General features: G+C 47.5%; 1 protein-coding gene across 3 annotated transcripts in view; it reads left to right on the top strand.

Annotated features, from left to right (window-relative positions):
* ORC3 (origin recognition complex subunit 3) overlaps nucleotides 1–14305 on the top strand; it is a 77741-nt gene extending 63436 nt beyond the window's left edge. For 2 of the 3 annotated variants that reach the window (XM_034766064.1, XM_034766063.1), the window contains exons 18-20: nucleotides 11266–11382; nucleotides 11833–11912; nucleotides 12990–14305. In XM_034766064.1, the coding sequence (XP_034621955.1) occupies nucleotides 11266–11382; nucleotides 11833–11912; nucleotides 12990–13095 (303 nt within the window). In that variant the 3' untranslated portion in view covers nucleotides 13096–14305. Of the gene's footprint in view, nucleotides 1–11265; nucleotides 11383–11832; nucleotides 11913–12989 lie in introns of those variants that run through there. The other variant, XR_004645188.1, reaches the window with a different exon arrangement.
* Nucleotides 14306–18192: the final 3887 nt, after the last annotated feature.

Raw genomic sequence — 18192 nt, 5'->3', positions numbered from 1 at the left:
CACCTAAGAACCCAATAGGCACAAGCACCGAGTTAACAGCACCAAAGGACAAGGACAGGAATCAGCACTCCACTAGGAAGATGCTGCCGGTACATGCTACTCCATCAGCATTGTCATCAATGCCCCATTCAGCACTGGAGTGGTCAGTGTGGGCAAGATCTCCATTCCCCTGGTACTGCCAGTGACACCAAGGCAGTCGGTACCACTGGAATTCCAACACTCAAGAGACCTCTGCATTTCCAACGTACTGGAGTCTCCTTGTCTCAGTACTGGGACCTCCACACCAGTCTTCTTGTGGTACGGGAGTCTTCCCTGCCACATGCCCCTGCTCTCATCCGTTGGCACCACCACGGGGCTCTATGCCTCCACCAGGCCAGTGGCCCATGCCTCTCAAGCATCTAGTCCTACCGGAGATGCTCCCCCTCGGCTACAGTGTCCAGAGCCTCAGAACCTCCAGAAGAGAATGTGGAGGAACAGGAGGGCGGCATTGAGGAAGAGGTGACCCTGAGGACCATATCCTCCTTCCCATATGAGGCCATCATGCATCCCACACCATCCCTGGCTGATGACTTCTGCCTTTTCCAGGACCTAGCAAAGAGAATGGCAGACACTCTGCAGATACCATTAGAAGAAATCAATAACACCCATCACAAATTCCTTGACATACTCCACTCCCTAAAAAATAGCCCTCCCTATTAATGAGGCTCTTCTGGATCCAGGAAAAACCACATGGCAGACCCCAGCATCTGTGGCGCCTACATGCAAGCGGGCCGGAAAAAAATATGTCCCAGCAAGGGAGATGAAATTCTTCTTCTCCCACCCTCCACCCAACTCCACAGTGGTGGATGCTGTCAGTTCTCATGGCCATCAACACCAAATGAGGCCCAGTCTCTACAATGAGGATTGGAAGCATTTGGACCTCTTTGGAAGGAAAGCCTACTCTTCTGCCTTTCGAATTGCCAATTACCAAGCCCTAACTGTGAAATACAACTATGTGAACTACTAGAAACTCAACAGTTTTATTGATCAGCTGCCTGACATGCACCGTGACCAATTCATAGCTATCATTCAGGAGGGACAGTTAGTGGCCAAGACAACACTACAATCTGCTCTTGATGCAGCCAACGCAGCCCCAGGTCCATCTCCATGGTGATGATTGTGTGGCGTGTGCCCTGACTACATCTGTTGAGCTTCCCTAATGCGGTCCAGTCAACTGTCAAAGATCTTCCCTTTGAAGGCACCGAGCTCTTTCCTCTCTTCACACCCTAAAAGAGTCTAGGGCTACTCTCTAGGCCTGGGCATCTACACACCAGGACAAGAGAAAATTTAGTCCTCAGCCCCAGTACAAACCATGTACTTTCCAATACCCAACTCAACGCTACTGCAAGCCTAAGAGAAAGAAAATTAAGTTCACTGGGCATAAATCATCCGTCCCACAGTCTTTCACATCCCAGCCATCCACTTCTAAGCACCAATTTTGACGTGTTGGTCAATGTGACGATAGACCACTTGCCCCAACCACTACAACTGACCACTGCTTTCCACCCATTTGGCCACCATCTGAGAATGCACATCATCAGACCAATGGGTCTTGGAGATTGTTCATAATGGGTACTCCATTTTACCTCCCAACTCCCTCCACAACCCCCTTCCCTGTCCCTCTTCAGGGACCCTTGTTGCAAGAATTTACTACAACAAGAGAGAGATCATCATCTCCTCCAGGTAGGAGCCATAGAACCAGTACCCTAACATTTATGAGGCAAAGGGTTTTACTCTCGTTATTTCCCAATACCCAAGAGGAAAGGGGGTTGGAGACCCATATTAGATCTCAGAGTACTCAACAAGTTTGTCAGAGCTCAAAAATTCAAGACGGTCACTCTAGCAACAATTATTCCAGCATTGGAGCAGGGAAACTGTTTTTCAGCCGTCTACCTTCAGGACACCTACTTCCATATCTCAATCCTACCATCTCACAGACAGTTCCTTAGATTTAACCTAGGACAAGATCACTACCAGTACAGAGTACTGCCCTTCGGGCTATCATCTACTGTGAGAGTATTCTCCAAGGTTCTCTGAGTAGTGGCCGTGCACTTACGTTCCCAAGGGATTGTGATTTACCCCTACCTGGACGATTGCCTCCACAAAGCTCAGTCCCTCCAAGAGGCTTACTGACTCACTAAATCTGCAATAGACTTTTTCACAGAACTGGGCCTACAGATCAACGCCTAGAAATCAACCCTCGTTCCAATTCAACTTCTGGAATTTGTAGGCGTAGTTACAGGCCAGAGCACTCCTCTCTCAATGCAGATTCCTCTTCTTGGCCACACTCATAGAGACCGTTCAAAAGAGCCCACAAATATCAGCCAGACACTGCCTCCAACTCTTGGGGCATATAGCAGAAGGCACAGCGATGATACCACATGCCAGGCGTCACATGCAATGCCTCCAGATGTGCTTCAGCTCAATTTACGGACCAAACAGAGACTAGACAAACTGTCACTACCCACCAGGATCAAAATCTCCTTAGACTGGTGGAAAGACCCAGCCATTATTTGCAGGGGGATTCCCTTTTCACAACCCCATCGCGCCACCACTTCCCTACCCGTTGTTCCTTCTCACCATTGATGCATCGCTCATAGGGCGGTGCGTGCATCTAAACGACCTCACAATACAAGGCAGGTGGTCATCCACAGAGACATTCCTTCACATCAACCTCCTAGAGCTCAGGGCGGTCAGGAATGCTTACGCCCATTTCCTCCCACTGATCAAGGAATCACAAACGAGACTCCTAACAGACCACATGGCATGTATATACTACATAAGTCGACAAGGGGGAACCAGGTTGCCCTCCCACTGTGCGGAAGCAATGAGACTATGGAACTGGTATATTTCCCATGGCGTCACCCTGTTAGCAGCTTACCTCCTGGGCGCACACAACTCGATAGTGGACAGTCTGTCGCAGATTCCCACACGACCATGAGTGGGAGATACACCAGCTGTACTTCACGACCTCTTCAGGCGGTGGGGCACACCGACCACAGAACAGTTCACCACTTACCTATGCTACTGCTCCAGAATAGGGATAGGACAACACTCCATGGACAATGCTCTCCTCCTCACCCTCTCTATGCCTTTCCTCCTTTTCCCCATTGTCAAAAGTCCTGTTAAAAATAAAAGAAAGAGAGAGCACACGTTTGATTGCTCCTACGTGGCCAAGACAGACCTGTTGGCCTTACCTGTCATAACTCACAGTGTGCCCGCCGATCTCTCTCCAGTGCACGCCATCCTCTTCTTGCCAAACAAAGGACGCACTCTACATCCCAACCTAGGGATTCTTTGCCTCAAGGCGCAGATCCTTCATGGCTCCAACACCTAGAGAACTCCTGCTTGGAGGAGATACAAGAGGTATTACTACACAATAGACAGTCCTCAACACGCCATACTTGCCTGTGAAAATGGTCCAGATTCCAGTTTTGGTGTTCTTCCCAACAAATCTCCCCAACATCTGTAGCTATTCCAAAGATCCTAGAATATGTACTGACCCTAAAAAGATTGGGGTTATCTCTTAGCTCTTGGAGTCCACATAGTGGCTATAGCAGCCTTCCCCCAACAAGTAGAGGGATACTCAGTGCTATCACACCTAACCATTACAAGATTCCTCAGGGGTATAGTAAACCTTTTCCCACAGCCCCGACTTCCTATCCCCACATGATACCCAAACCTGGTATTGAAAGGACTGACTAGGTCTCCCTTTGAACCCATGGCCACCTGTTTGCTATCAGAAAGGCCATTTTCATTGAGGTGTGTAAGCAACCACCCTGGATAGGAGAATAGGAGAAATCGCAGCTCTGATAGCACATCCCCCACACAGTATTCTTTCGGGACAAGCTTATGCTCAGGCCACATCCAGAATTCGTTCCTAAGTTAACCTCTCCATTGCACATGAATCAATTGATTCACCTTCAAACTTTCTACCGAGACAACAGAGAGGCTATATTACACACATTAGATGCCCGGAGAGCCCTTGCCTTTTACCTGAATAGGACGAAGATTTTCAAGAACTCTCCTAAGCTCTTCCTCTCTATTGCAGAAAGGTCCAAGACTGTTAGCAATATCAGCCCAGAGACTCTCCCAATGGGTCTCGAACTACATTAGACATTATCAAGTTTGCAGTATGATCCCTCCATACAGTATTCGCACGCACTCCATAAGGTCGATCTCATCCATCGCCTTCTTCAAGAATGTCCCTATCAGAGATCAGTAAAGCAGTGATATGGGCATCAGTCCCCACCTTCTCAGAACATTATGCAATCACTTGGGAGTCTGCCTCCAATGCCATCTTCGGCACCACAGTATTGTCATCTGTAACTGACCCAACTCCAAAGTCCCAGCCCTCCAATAGGGATACTGCTCAGGAGTCAGTGGAGCACCTATAGGGACGCTTCTCAAAGAAGAAAAAAAAGTATTTCACCTTGTGCAGTAATGATGGTTCTTCGAGATGTGTGTCCTGATGTGTGCTCAACAACCCAACCCTCCTCCCCTCTACTTCGGAGTTCTTTTCTATTACTCTGCGTTAGAGAAGGAATTGAGGGAGGTTAGCCCATGTGCACTGCCTAGCCTCGTGGTTGGGCACGAGGAGAGACTGCGCATGTGCGGGCCTAATGAACATAGCTACTGAAGTTCTCTAGTCAGCAACGCAGGGACGCAAGCACATCTAAAGTGGAGCACCTATAGGGACACATTTCAAAGAAAAGACGGTTACTCACCGTTGTAACTGTTGTTCTTCGAGATGTGTTGCTCATATCCATTCCATTAGGTGTGTGCGCGCCGCGTGCACGATCGTCGGAAGATTTTCTACCCTAGCAACACCGGCGGGTCGGCTGTGGAGCCCCCTAGAGTGGCGCCTTCATGGCGCTGAATATATACCCCAGCCGACCCGGCGCCCCCTCAGTTCCTTCTTGCCGGCTACTCCGACAGTGGGGACGGGGGGCGGGTTTGGAATGGATATGAGCAACACATCTCGAAGAACAACAGTTACAACGGTGAGTAACCGTCTTTTCTTCTTCGAGTGCTTGCTCATATCCATTCCATTAGGTGACTCCCAAGCCCAACTTAGGTGGTGGGGTCGGAGTGAGACATTGCTGTGTGCAAAACCGCTGATCCGAAAGCAGCATCGTCCCTGGACTGTTGCACTAGTGCATAGTGAGCTGTAAACGTGTGGACTGATGACCAAACCGCCGCTCTACAAATGTCCTGTATCGGAACATGTGCTAGGAAAGCAGTCGAGGAAGCTTGGGCCCTCGTGGAGTGAGCGGTGAGGTGCAGTGCTGAAACACCTGCCAGGTCATAGCAAGTCCGGATGCAAGACGTAATCCAGGAGGATAGGCGTTGTGAGGAGACCGGTGAGCCTTTCATTCGGTCGGCCACTGCCACGAAGAGTTGCGTCGTCTTTCTAAAGTGCTTTGTGCGGTCAATATAGAAGGCCAGGGCCCTTCGTACGTCCAGGGAATGCAAACGTTGATCCTGGCGAGTGGCATGTGGTTTAGGATGAAAGACCGGGAGAAATATATCCTGGTTGATATGAAAAGGAGAAACCACCTTAGGGAGAAAGGCAGGATGTGGACGAAGCTGCACTTTATCCTTATGAAAAACTGTATAAGGGGGCTCAGAGGTAAGCGCCCTGAGTTCAGAAACGCGCCTTGCTGAGGTGATGGCTACGAGGAAGGCTGTCTTCCAGGATAGGTACAGAAGTGAACAGGTGGCCAGTGGCTCGAATGGAGGACCTGTGAGCTTGGAGAGAACCAGGTTGAGGTCCCACGTCGGGACGGGCTGACGTTGTTGAGGGTACATCCGGTCTAAGCCCTTGAGGAATCTAACGACCATCGGGTTAGAGAATACCGAGGACGCGAGTTCCCCTGGGTGAAAGGCCGATATAGCGGCCAGGTGAACTCTAATTGAAGATATCGCCAACCCTTGCTGTTTTAGGGCGAGGAGGTATTCCAAAATGAGAGGAATGGGTGCCTGCAACGGGGATGTGGCTCGTTGTTCGCACCAACAGGAGAACCGCTTCCACTTGGCCAGGTACGTGGTCCGTGTTGAGGGCTTCCTACTGCTCAGCAGAATCTGTTGGACAGAGTGCGAGCATTGCTGCTCTGCCTGGGTGAACCATGGAGCAGCCACGCCGTGAGGTGGAGTGATTGCAGGTCGGGGTGACGCAACCGGCCGTGGTCCTGAGAGATGAGATCCGGACATAATGGAAGCGGGATCGGTGTCTGAACCGAGAGTTCCAACAGTGTGGAGTACCAATGTTGTCTCGGCCACGCTGGAGCGATCAGAATTACCTGTGCCTGGTCTCTGCGCAGTTTGAGCAGTACCTTGTGGACCAGAGGAAACGGAGGGAAGGCATAAAACAGGTGGTCTTTCCAGGGAAGTAGAAACGCATCCGAGAGGGAGCCCGGAGCTCGACCTTGTAGGGAGCAGAACACATGGCACTTCCTGTTGTCTCGAGATGCAAACAGGTCTATCTGGGGAAACCCCCACCTCTGGAAGATGGAATGTATGATGTCCGGACGGATAGACCACTCGTGCGTCTGGAAGGACCTGCTGAGTCGGTCCGCTAGAGTGTTCTGGACTCCAGGGAGGAACGATGCCGTGAGATGGATTGAGTGGGCGATGCAGAAGTCCCACAGGCGAATGGCCTCTTGGCATAGAATTGACGAACGTGCTCCTCCGTGCTTGTTGATGTAAAACATGGCCGTGGTGTTGTCGATGAGAACTAACACACAGCGGCCACGTAGGAGATTGAGGAATGCCTGGCACGCTAGGCGCACCGCCATCAGTTCCCGAACATTGATGTGTAGGGCTAACTGGGGTGCAGTCCACAGGCCCTGGGTATGATGTTCGTTGAGATGGGCACCCCAACCCAGAGATGACGCGTCTGTGACCAGGTGCAGAGAGGGTTGTGGGGCGTGAAATGGCATCCCCTCGCAGACTACATTGTGATCTAGCCACCAGGTGAGGGAGGCCAGGACCGAGTTCGGGACCGTGACCACCATGTTCAGGCTGTCCCGATGTGGACGGTATATTGACGACACCCAGGTTTGAAGCGGGCGAAGCCGAAGTCTGGCATGCCTGGTTACGTACGTGCAGGAAGCCATGTGACCCAGCAGGGTAAGGCACGACCTCACCGTGGTAGTTGGGAAGGCCTTGAGCCCTTGAATGAGGTTCGTGATGGTGCCAAAGCGGTTGTCTGGCAGGATGGCTTGTGCACGTCTGGAGTCTAGAACTGCGCCGATGAATTCTATTCTCTGGGTAGGTTCTAGAGTGGATTTGTCCTTGTTGAGTAGGATGCCCAACTCGTTGAATGTGTGCACTATTCTGTGGACGTGAGCTTGAACTTGCTCCTTGGTGCGACCGCGCACCAGCCAGTCGTCTAGGTACGGGAACACCTGTATCCCTTGCCGACGAAGGTACGCTGCCACGACAGCCATACATTTCGTGAACACTCTTGGGGCCGAGGATAGGCCGAAGGGAAGGACTGCAAATTGGTAGTGCACCGTGTTTACCACGAATCGCAGGAAGCGTCTGTGAGGCGGGTAAATTGCGATATGAAAGTAAGCGTCTTTCATGTCGAGGGCGGCGAACCAGTCTCCAGGATCGAGGGAAGGGATGATGGCCCCCAAAGAGACCATGCGGAACTTCAACTTTACTACGAATTTGTTGAGTCCGCGCAAGTCCAAGATGGGCCGCAGACCTCCTTTGGACTTGGGGATCAGGAAGTAACGGGAATAAAATCCCCTGCCCCTTAACTCTATCGGAACCTCCTCTATGGCCCCCATGGCAAGGAGCGTAGAAACCTCCTGTATAAGAAGTTGCTCGTGAGAAGGGTCCCTGAAGAGGGACGGGGAAGGGGGGTGGGAGGGGGGGATAGAAGAAAACTGGATAGCGTATCCCCTCTCCACCGTGCGGAGGACCCAACGGTCCGAAGTTATAAGGGACCAAGCACGGTGGAAGTGGGAGAGGCGATCCCGAAAGGAGGGAGCTGGATCCTGGGGGATGACTGGGGCGCCGTCCTCGACCGCACCTTCAAAAGTTCTGTCTAGGACCTGAAGGTGGTCTTGGTGGCCCTTGGTTCTGACCGGGTTGAGGGCCAGCCCATCTTCTCCTACCACCTCGCCCTCGCCTTCTGGCAGGGTCCTGTCTCTGACGAGGTGGAGGGGGGTAAAAACGTTGAGGCTGGGGCCTAAATGGTCTGCGCTGGGGACCCGCAACATGCATCCCCAAGGAGCGCATGATTGTCCTGGAGTCTTTGAGGCTCTGCAATCGGGAGTCCGTCTTCTCCGAGAACAACCCCTGTCCTTCAAAGGGCAAATCCTGTAGGGTCTGCTGTAATTCAGGGGGCAAACCCGAAACTTGGAGCCAGGAGGTCCTGCGCATAGCGATACCTGCGGCCAGGGTTCTTGCGGCCGAGTCCGCTATGTCCAGGGAGGCCTGTAAGGAGGTCCGAGCCACCTTCTTACCCTCCTCAACCAAGGCCCCAAACTCTTCCCTGGACTCTTGGGGAACCAATTCCTTGAACTTCCCCATAGAGTTCCAGGAATTAAAGTTGTAGCGGCTCAGGAGCGCCTGCTGGTTAGCCGCTCTAAGTTGCAGCCCTCCAGCTGAATAAACTTTACGGCCAAACAAATCGAGCCGCTTAGCCTCCTTTGATTTGGGCGCTGCAGCTTGTTGACCGTGTCACTCCCTTGCATTCACTGATGACACCACCAGTGAACACGGTTGGGGATGAGTATACAAGTACTCGTAGTCTTTGGAAGGGACAAAGTACTTTCTTTCCACCCCTCTCGCTGTAGGTGGGATAGAGGCCGGGGTTTGCCATATCGTAGTTGCGTTCGCCTGGATCGTGCGGATCAGGGGCAACGCCACTCTTGATGGGACATCCGCCGCGAGGATATTTACAATGGGGTCCTGCACCTCCACTATCTCCTCCGTCTGTAGGTCCATGTTACGGGCCATCCTACGTAACAGGTCCTGATGAGCCCGAAGATCTATCGGGGGTGGACCTGTGCACGACGTGCCCGCCACTGCCTCATCCGGAGAGGAAGAGGAAGATGCCTCTGGTGGTAAGGGATCCAGGGGAGGATCCTGGTCTCCCTGTTCCTGGGTCGGAGCATCACCTGCCCTTGGGTCCGGAACGTCAGGTGGTGTGGATACAGAGGCCTCCATGCCCCCTGGAGGAGGGCGAGAGATGGTGGACTCTGGGGCCCTTGTATCAGAGTGACCCGAGCGAGAGGTTGTTGGAGCCCCTTGCGCCTGGTGGTATGCCCACGGGGTCCAGAATGACCAGTGAGATGGGCCCTGGTCAGGGTCCTCTGCTCCCTCTTGCCAATGGCCTAAATCTCGCTCCCCGGCTTGTCCCTGAGGGGGGTATGCCGATCTTGGCAGGTCCTCCGAGGAGCGAGACACCGATCTCGATGGCCATGGCGGTGCCGACTGCGTCGAGCCGAATCCCGTAGGATACGGTGCCGTCCGGTGCCGATCTAGAGATGTTCTGTCTCTACGCGGTGCCGGTGATCGGTGCCGAGATCGCGATCGGTGCCGATGGCCTCGCCGGTGCCGGGAGTCGGACCTGGATCGAGACGATGACCTAGAGTAAGCCCGGTGCCGGGAGCGGCCTCTCGAAGTCGAGCGTCGATCGTACCGGTGCCGAGAGCTACGTCTCGACGTTGATCGGTGCCGACGATCATAACGGTGTCGAGATGTAGAGCGGTGCCGCGATGATCTTGGCCGCGAGTACAACCGGTGCCGAGGTGATATCCGGCGCCGGGACTGCGAGCGGCGAGGGGACCTGCTTCGGGACCTAGACCGGTGCCGCGGTTCCAGCCCTTGTGATGGAGGGCGCATCAAGGCAGGTTTTCCCCTAGATTGGACCGGGCGAGTCAACGGTGCCGACGGTGCCGGTGGTTGTGGCGGTGCCGGCTCCGTGAGGGCGATCAGGTCTCTCGCCGTCGCGAAAGTCTCCGGTGTCGACGGGAGGCACTGTATCACCGCCGGTCTCGGTGGTGACTCTGTCTGCACCGGACTCAACGGCCTTGGAGCCGGAGTCGACGGTGCTGGAGGCACCTGTTTTCGGTGCTCTACAGGTGGACGCGGCTCTACCCCCGGCACCGGGGGAGCCGGCGTCTTCGGCACTGAGGTCCCCGCCTTATGGGATTTTTTATGTCCCGGGGATGATGAACGGCGCCGAGGCACTTGTTGTGAGTGCGGTGCCGATGAGGTCCGGTGCCGTGGAGGCTTGTCTGCCGTGGTCGGCATGGTCGGTGCCGCTGGGGCACTACGCACCGAGGTGCTAGGTGCCGGGGCCTGGCGTGCCGATGGAGCGTCCGGGCTAAGTGCTGCCTCCATAAGGAGTTGCCGGAGTCGAAAGTCCCGCTCCTTCTTGGTCCTCGGTTTGAAGGCCTTACAGATCTTGCACTTATCTGTTTGATGGGACTCTCCCAGGCACTTCAGACACGAGTCGTGCGGGTCGCTCGTTGGCATAGGCTTAGCGCAGGAGGCGCACTGTTTGAAGCCGGGAGCCTTGGGCATGAGCCCGACCACGCGGCCGGGGAAAAAGGGGGGAGATAACCCCCTTAATCCCCCCTTTTTTAACTATATAACAACTATAAACAAGTGAATAACCAACTATATAACTATAAACAACTAGAACTACAACTATAACTGTGAATAACTGGATAAGCTAGGGAGAGTGGAGAACAGCTACGCCGCGCTCCACAGTTCCAACGACCGTCAGGGGCGGTAAGAAGGAACTGAGGGGGCGCCGGGTCGGCTGGGGTATATATTCAGCGCCATGAAGGCGCCACTCTAGGGGGCTCCACAGCCGACCCGCCGGTGTTGCTAGGGTAGAAAATCTTCCGACGATCGTGCACGCGGCGCGCACACACCTAATGGAATGGATATGAGCAAGCACTCGAAGAAGAACCATTGTTACTGCACAAAGTGAGTAACTTCTTTTTGCAAACCAGATGATAAATCATTTAATTTCTTATATCACCAGTGGATTTGTGTTGGGGTTTGGGGTTTTTTTTGGTTTTTTGCACTCACCGTACTTCTAGAGGCACAAACAATAAATATGAAAAAATACAGACAGTACTAACTTCCTGAGTTATCTGGGGTTGATCATATTTGCTTTCAACTCTAGAGATCTTTAAAGATAAAATATGTGGTGAAAACTACTGCCTTCATTTTCTCTTTTTTTTTTATCAGAATCCAACTTTGAAAAGCGACGTCGGATGCATTTCTAATACTGCTCCTGACATATGCATAGTGTATAAACTTCATTTGGAGTGCGGCAGATTAATAAATCTTGTTGACTGGTTAGAGGTATGTGAAGATGAAAATATTGATTATATAGGTGTATAGTGTCTAGATTTTGCTGATTTTTTTTTTTGCATGCTTTTCTTCATTTTGTTTTTGTTTCTCTTCAATGCCATCACTTTTGAAAGTCGAAGTCTTTTCATGCCACACTAACTCCTGTCCCTGCAAGTACGTGTAAGGCCCACAAATCACCATCCCACTCAACCTCCCCTCCCAGTGCTGGGAATCATTTATTACCAGCATTGCTATCCCAACAATGAAAATCCCTGTTGCTGCTTGTACCTTGTTTATGTTGAGTAAACCAAATTTTATGCTTTACAGAGCTACCTTTTTCCTCTTTAGCCTTTTAACATTTGCTGATGCTCGTGTTCACAGAAAAGCTTGTGTAATGCAAGTACTGTCTCTGAGATGTGTGTGGCTGGAGGGGTTATATATCTTACCTGCTTTTCTCTTTAGGCCTTTTCAACTGTGGTAACAGCGGTTGAAGGAACAGACCCAGATTCAATGGCCACAGACCAGGTGGATGAAATTATCCAGTATCCTTTATTTCTCACTTGAATTTATTTTTTAATGTTTATATATGTGCAAGCCAGTGGCCTTTTTCTTGGGTATGAATAAAGCTTTTACTAATGCAGCTTCCCCATGCACCAAGAACTGACTGAAAGAGGGCTAAATACTTTTCAAGCAATCTTATAATAAAAAAATACAAAAGGACGGTTGACCATTTGTCATATGGCGCTTTTTGCCAAAACCTTAATTCTTTTAGGGTTGGGCAAGGTAAGGTCCCAAGTGCCACAGAATGTTGTTAGTATAATATATGCCCATGTTTCATTATTCTGTAGCATATTGTAGATTTCCTTCAAAAATGTCAACTTGCATTTAATATTTCTAAGGAAGTTAAATCCTCTATCATTTAAAATCAAGTATATTTAAGTGTTGAGGAGAGATGAATGGCACAAACAAGTACATCAAAGGCATCACCTCACTTATTATGCAAGTAAAAATAATGCCTGAATTGAAGTCAAAAGCTGGGGCATTGTTTCTGTAACCAGAGGATGGGTTTCAGTGACGTGGATGGGGTTCTGCCCCCCATTCTTCAGTTTTGTCGTCCAGGAATGTACAAACAGAGTAACCCTAAATATTGAGTTTACAAAATTAATAGTTTGTAGCCCTTGCTCCTCAGTCACCACCATATCCAACCCAAACAGCTAGGAGCTGCATGAGTTAGAGCAGTGGTTCTCAAACTTTTTTACTGGTGACCCCTTTCATATAGCAAACCCCTGAGTGTGACCCCCCCCTTCCCCCTTTTATAAATGCTGGAGGTGAGGCGGAGTTTGGAGTGGAGGCTGACAGCTCACAACCCCCCATGTAATAACCTCATGATCCCCTGAAGGATCCCGAGCCCCTGGGTTAGAGCAAGGGATACTTTATCCTGTAGGTCATGTTGCCTTGATTTAAATTAATTTCAATCTGTGCACACACCTTCTTGAAACAGTGCTTATTATGCACCAATAAATCCCTCCCATGCTAGAGAGAAATTTAAGTGGTGACTTTGTTCAATTATTTTAATCATGACATATATACTTGTTAATTTCCTTTACCAGAACTTCCAGCGCTCGTTTTATTAGAGCTGTTTCAGAACTGGAACTTTTAGGGTTCATAAAACCTAGCAAACAGAAAACAGATCATGTGGCAAGGCTGACATGGGGAGGCTGTTAAATGATAGAACAAGTCAAGAAAGAGTAACCAATGTATGCATGCCGCCTATGAAAATTCATTATGGCCTAAGGGGGACAATGTAGCCCTTGGGACAAATTAATCCTTTATGTAACTCTACTGATGTTAAAGGAGTTAAACTAAGGATAAATTTGACCTCTTATGAACTATATTCTAATTGCCAACAAAATATTACCTCTTTTCTATATGTTTGTATGGACAAGGAGTTAGCTTTAGTACATGATTTAATATTCACTTAAACTTGCAAAGTTCTGACCACTGTTCTGTACCAGCTTTCATCTTCTGTGATGTATGGTATGGTTTAGGCTAGGAGGCTGGAATGAGATCATGTTGAATTTTCTTTTAATGTGTAATCCTGAATGTAATTTGCTCACAATCTGGATTTAAATGCTCATGTTATGAAATGTTCTCCAGATACTGCATATTTTCAAAAAATCTTTCTGCTGAGATTTTAAACAAGCCTCTGTAACCCTAACCCACTGAGAACTCCCCTTGTGGTGTGCAGTACCAGCAACTCTGAGTGGAACTATTTGACGATCCTGGTGATGGTACCCTGGGAAGACTTGTCTACAAACAGAAGAAAACCGGGTTTCTGTATTAGAAAATGAAGGAAAAGTGTTCCCAAAGGGACAAAAACCATTGTTACAATCCAATTTGATAACATAGCTGGACACTAAATAAGACTATTTCAAAAATACTCCTTTAGCTAGCCTACATTAATCAGATTTCATTATCCACCTAGGAGAAATGAGAACATTGCACAATTGAGTGCTGAAGGAAGGTAATAAAATACCCATTTAAAGTACAAGGTCATCATTTCTCATCTTCCCCACCCCCCACGAGATTTTTGTTCATTGTGCAGTGGGACAAGTAAGGGAAACAGCTGTGTGGGAATAATGTAACCGTTGACATGATTTCATAACTGACAGCTATTCAGCCACTGCTATTAGGTGATGGGTGGAACATTCCAAACCATTTGTGCCCTATGCAAGGAATGAAATAAGTTTAATCAGGGCTATCCTAGCCTAGTGAAGTGTAGACATTAAGACAGAACCACTCCAGATCACAAACTGAGCGATTGTAAATTGTTTGTAAAGTGCCATCAGTCTAGAAGTACAATGTGGAAGCCTAAAATAAGGCTACACTGTTTCTCAGCATTAAAAATCTGCAATACAGGTTTGTCCTGATATAATAATAATCTATTGTGATTTCTCTTCCCAGGAAGGTAAATAGTTGATGTGCAGTGTTTGACTTTTTAAGTTAGATTGAAGATCTCAGTATGGAATCGTATGGGCAAACTAGCCTACTTCAAAGCAAGGACCAAGGTTATATTTTTTCTGATGAGCTGATAAATAGCCCCCAAAAGTACTCAGATACATTCTCAATACATTCTCTACCGTTACTATGAGCTGCACAGCTAAAGGGTTAGTGCATTTACTCCTAAAGGCCAACCAATGCTTCCCAGCCAGTGGAAATTTTGACTGGTAACTGCATGCATACTATTCAAAAAGACAAAATCATATTTTTTCTCCAAAAGAACTAAACACGCTGGGTTGCCTTGTTTGCTGAAATAATTGCATTTCTGAAGGAACCACTTGCTCATATGCAGAAAAAAATAAATCTGACAAAGGAACATGGTGATGAGGATAAAGAGAAGTTATGTACTGTAATTGCTTCCAAAATGTGACCGACAAAATACCTGAACATGACTTACTCCTTGTGATGGGTGACTTTAATGCTAAAGTAGAAGGTGACAACCAAGCAATGGAAAGAGCAACTGGGGAAAAGCCTGCATTGGGAACAATCAACCAAAATGGCAAGACGCTTATTGAACTGTGCTAAGTATGACCTAGCTCTTGCAAGTGCCATATTCCCTCAGACACACACAAACGTAATTCACCAGATGGCAACACAAAAACAGATGATCAACCACATCTGCATTACCTTGAGATTCAAATAATCTGTTCAAGATGTAAGGGCATATAGAGCAGCAGATGTAAGCAGTGACCATAATAGTTGCATTGCTAAATTGAAATTAAAGTTAAGATCAGCTTTAAACAAAAAGTGGCAAAGAAAAAAATATAAAATTAAAAATCAAAACAATGTGAAAAATTCTAACTTAATTAAGGAACAGATTTGAGGCACTGCGAGAAGCAAAGATGAGAGACCGGACTGGAAAAAAAATGGGCAGTGCTCAGAGAATGTGATTTAAGCTGCAGCATTCACAGGTTGATATCAGCAGAGGCCGCACAAGAATTAGATAAGCGAGGAGATGCAGCATCCCATCAAGGAAAGAAGTACAACTCCTGCACATTAAGGCCAAACTATTGAGAAAGGCAAAGGAGCAGCATAAGAAAGCAAAAGCAAGGAAAGGCAAACAGGTGTTGAAGACCTAAGCAGCTGAAGCTGCTGCTGATTGCAAATTTCAACAGGGCCAATAAACAAAATGGAAAAATGCTTACAACTGAGGTAAACTGAGCAGATGGACAGAGCATCTTTAAGTCCATAGACCCAACCCCCATCAGCATCAGATTTTGATTAAATGTGAAGCTGATCAAATTGACCAATCCAATAGAAATGTGCAGGCTGCAATCAAAGTTGAAAAATAAAGTAGCAGATGATCAAATTTATATGCAGTTACATTTTGCCCTTTCAGGTAATGTTAGAAGCATCTGCACAGTACACATAAACAGGAGTGCATAGACTATGTATGGAGCAAGTGGATAAATAATTAGAAAAAAACTTTGTAGCTTAAGATATTGCTCTTTCCTTGCCAAAACCTAGAGCTAGTTACCTCTCAAATCAGATCCTGTGCTCCACTTAGGACTAATCAAGAATTGCCTCTCTCCTTAATGGTACAGCATCTAGAAACTTTCTCTGCATCCCATCCTAAGGTGATACACAGTCACTATGGGGATAGTTGAAATCCCCCATTATTACTGACTTTTCTTTTAATAGCCTCTCTAATTGTCTGGAGCATTTCACCATCTTGGTCAGTAGTATATCCCTATTTCTATATTCTTATTCAAGCATGGATTTTCTATCCAGAGAGATTCTATGGTAGTTTAATTCCTTTTAAGATTACTATATTTGACTTTCACATATGCTACTCCCCAGCAGCATGACCTATTGTCATTCCTATATATTTTGTACTATAGTACTGCCATGTCCAATTGGTTATCATTCCACCAAGTCAAAGATGCCTATTCTATCAATATCCTCTTAATACCAGGCACTCAGATGCATTTGTATGCAAGCACTTATAAAATTTGTCAGTTTAGCTGTCTGCCATTACGTGATGTAAGACTCATTTGACACTCTCTTTAGTTCCTATCTGTACTTTATCAATTTCTCTCCTCACCAGGATATACAGAATTCCCATTAATAGATAAGATCCTCTAAGGGATGTCTCTGTCTGAACCATGTGCTCCTCCACACGTGTCACCTTCCCCCCAGCCCTTTAGTTGTAAAGGAGTTTTGTAAACTTTAATTTTATACATCAGGAATCTGGTTCCATCCTTCCCCATAGGCTCCTCCTTTCCCAAAAGACTCTCCTGTTCCCAATAAATCTAACCCCCTTCTCCCTACACCATCATTTCATCCACACAGTGAGACCCTTCAATTCTGTTCCTAGAATCATTTCAGAGAATGCTACCATGGAGGTAGTGGACTTCAATCTCCTTCCTAGCAGCCTAAATTTTAAAACCATAGTATTAGCTATTCCCATCTCCTTGCCTATAGCCAATGCAATACATTTTCAGCCCTGGTGGCTGGAACAATCACTCACTCACTTTCATACCACATGAAAAAGAGGCTGGGGAACATAAATGTTACATGACAGTTGTATGTTGGGGGGGGGGGGGGGGGAAGAGAGAGAATTTGGTAGAACAGGCTTGCTCCTTCCTTATGCTATAGCTCCTAGTAATGGACAGCTGTTTATAAACTGGTTGCTTGAATGGGCTAACCCAGCTCCTTAGTGTCATTTTATTAAATGAAAAAATGGGCACTGCATTCAACTGATTTTTGCTTTTGGATTGTAGGCTACAACTACACAAGACTGGCAAAATAAATATTTAACTCAAGTATAATAGTGCAGACCACAAGTCAATGCCAACAATCCAGCTGCAGGGAACTCATTTTACATAACACCTAAGTGGAATACTCTGCCCCAGGCACAGAATTCTACAGAAGCATGGCGGTTTTAAGAGGTTCCCCACATCACACTGCATGTCATCCCCTGGCCTACTCCAAAACGCTTTGAAAGGTGGAAGACAGGCTTTGCACTTCATGGGATTTCGAATGAAAGGAAAAGGGGGCAAAAAAAGGTGTTCAAAGAACTATATAGATTCCAAGATGAGATCATTGATCGATGACTTGTGTTATACAGATTAGAGGAGAACTTCCCCAAAATAATCTCTACAGCATATCTTTTAAAAAGCACACAATCTGATTTAAAATTGGCAGTGATAAGAGAATACACCATGACCCGTGCTAGATTATTCCAATATTTCTTTATAGAAGGCTAAAAATCCCTACAGCACTACAGCTTGAGGAAAATTGGCAAGACAAATACCACCCCTAAAATGCAGCTTTCCCTTTGTTTAGTGATAGTTGATAAATCACAGAAAATGCCAATAAGAGGCTCTTAATTATAACACATTTTTTCTCTGACACCTTTTTAAATGAGGACTGTACAGTTCCTTCAAGGAAAAGCTCAAGTGTGAAACCAAAACAGCAAGAGCCCACCATGCCTAGGTCATCACAGCCTTCACATGCTAATAGTTCAGGGAGAAAAGGGGACAAAAAAAATAGCAGCAGCAAAAAAGTCTAGAGATAGGCTTGGAACGATTAATGTATTAAATGTCAATTTCACTGTACACACCCCACTGAAAATATAGCTAGGCCAGGTAAGAAAAATGCTACTTGAGAACTGAGTTTGATGTGAGGATACTTATTTTGTTTTGAGATGTTTTAACAGTTATGCTTTAACTTTTTGAATCTCACCATGTCATTAAATAATTTCCCACAACTGACAATTTAAATAAATAAGACAGTAAAAAATGTTTGTTTTTATTAAAC

The sequence above is a fragment of the Trachemys scripta genome, chromosome 3 (assembly GCF_013100865.1).
Source record: "Trachemys scripta elegans isolate TJP31775 chromosome 3, CAS_Tse_1.0, whole genome shotgun sequence".
In the NCBI taxonomy this organism is placed as follows: Eukaryota; Metazoa; Chordata; order Testudines; family Emydidae; genus Trachemys; species Trachemys scripta.
This window is presented reverse-complemented; position numbering and strand designations above follow the sequence as displayed.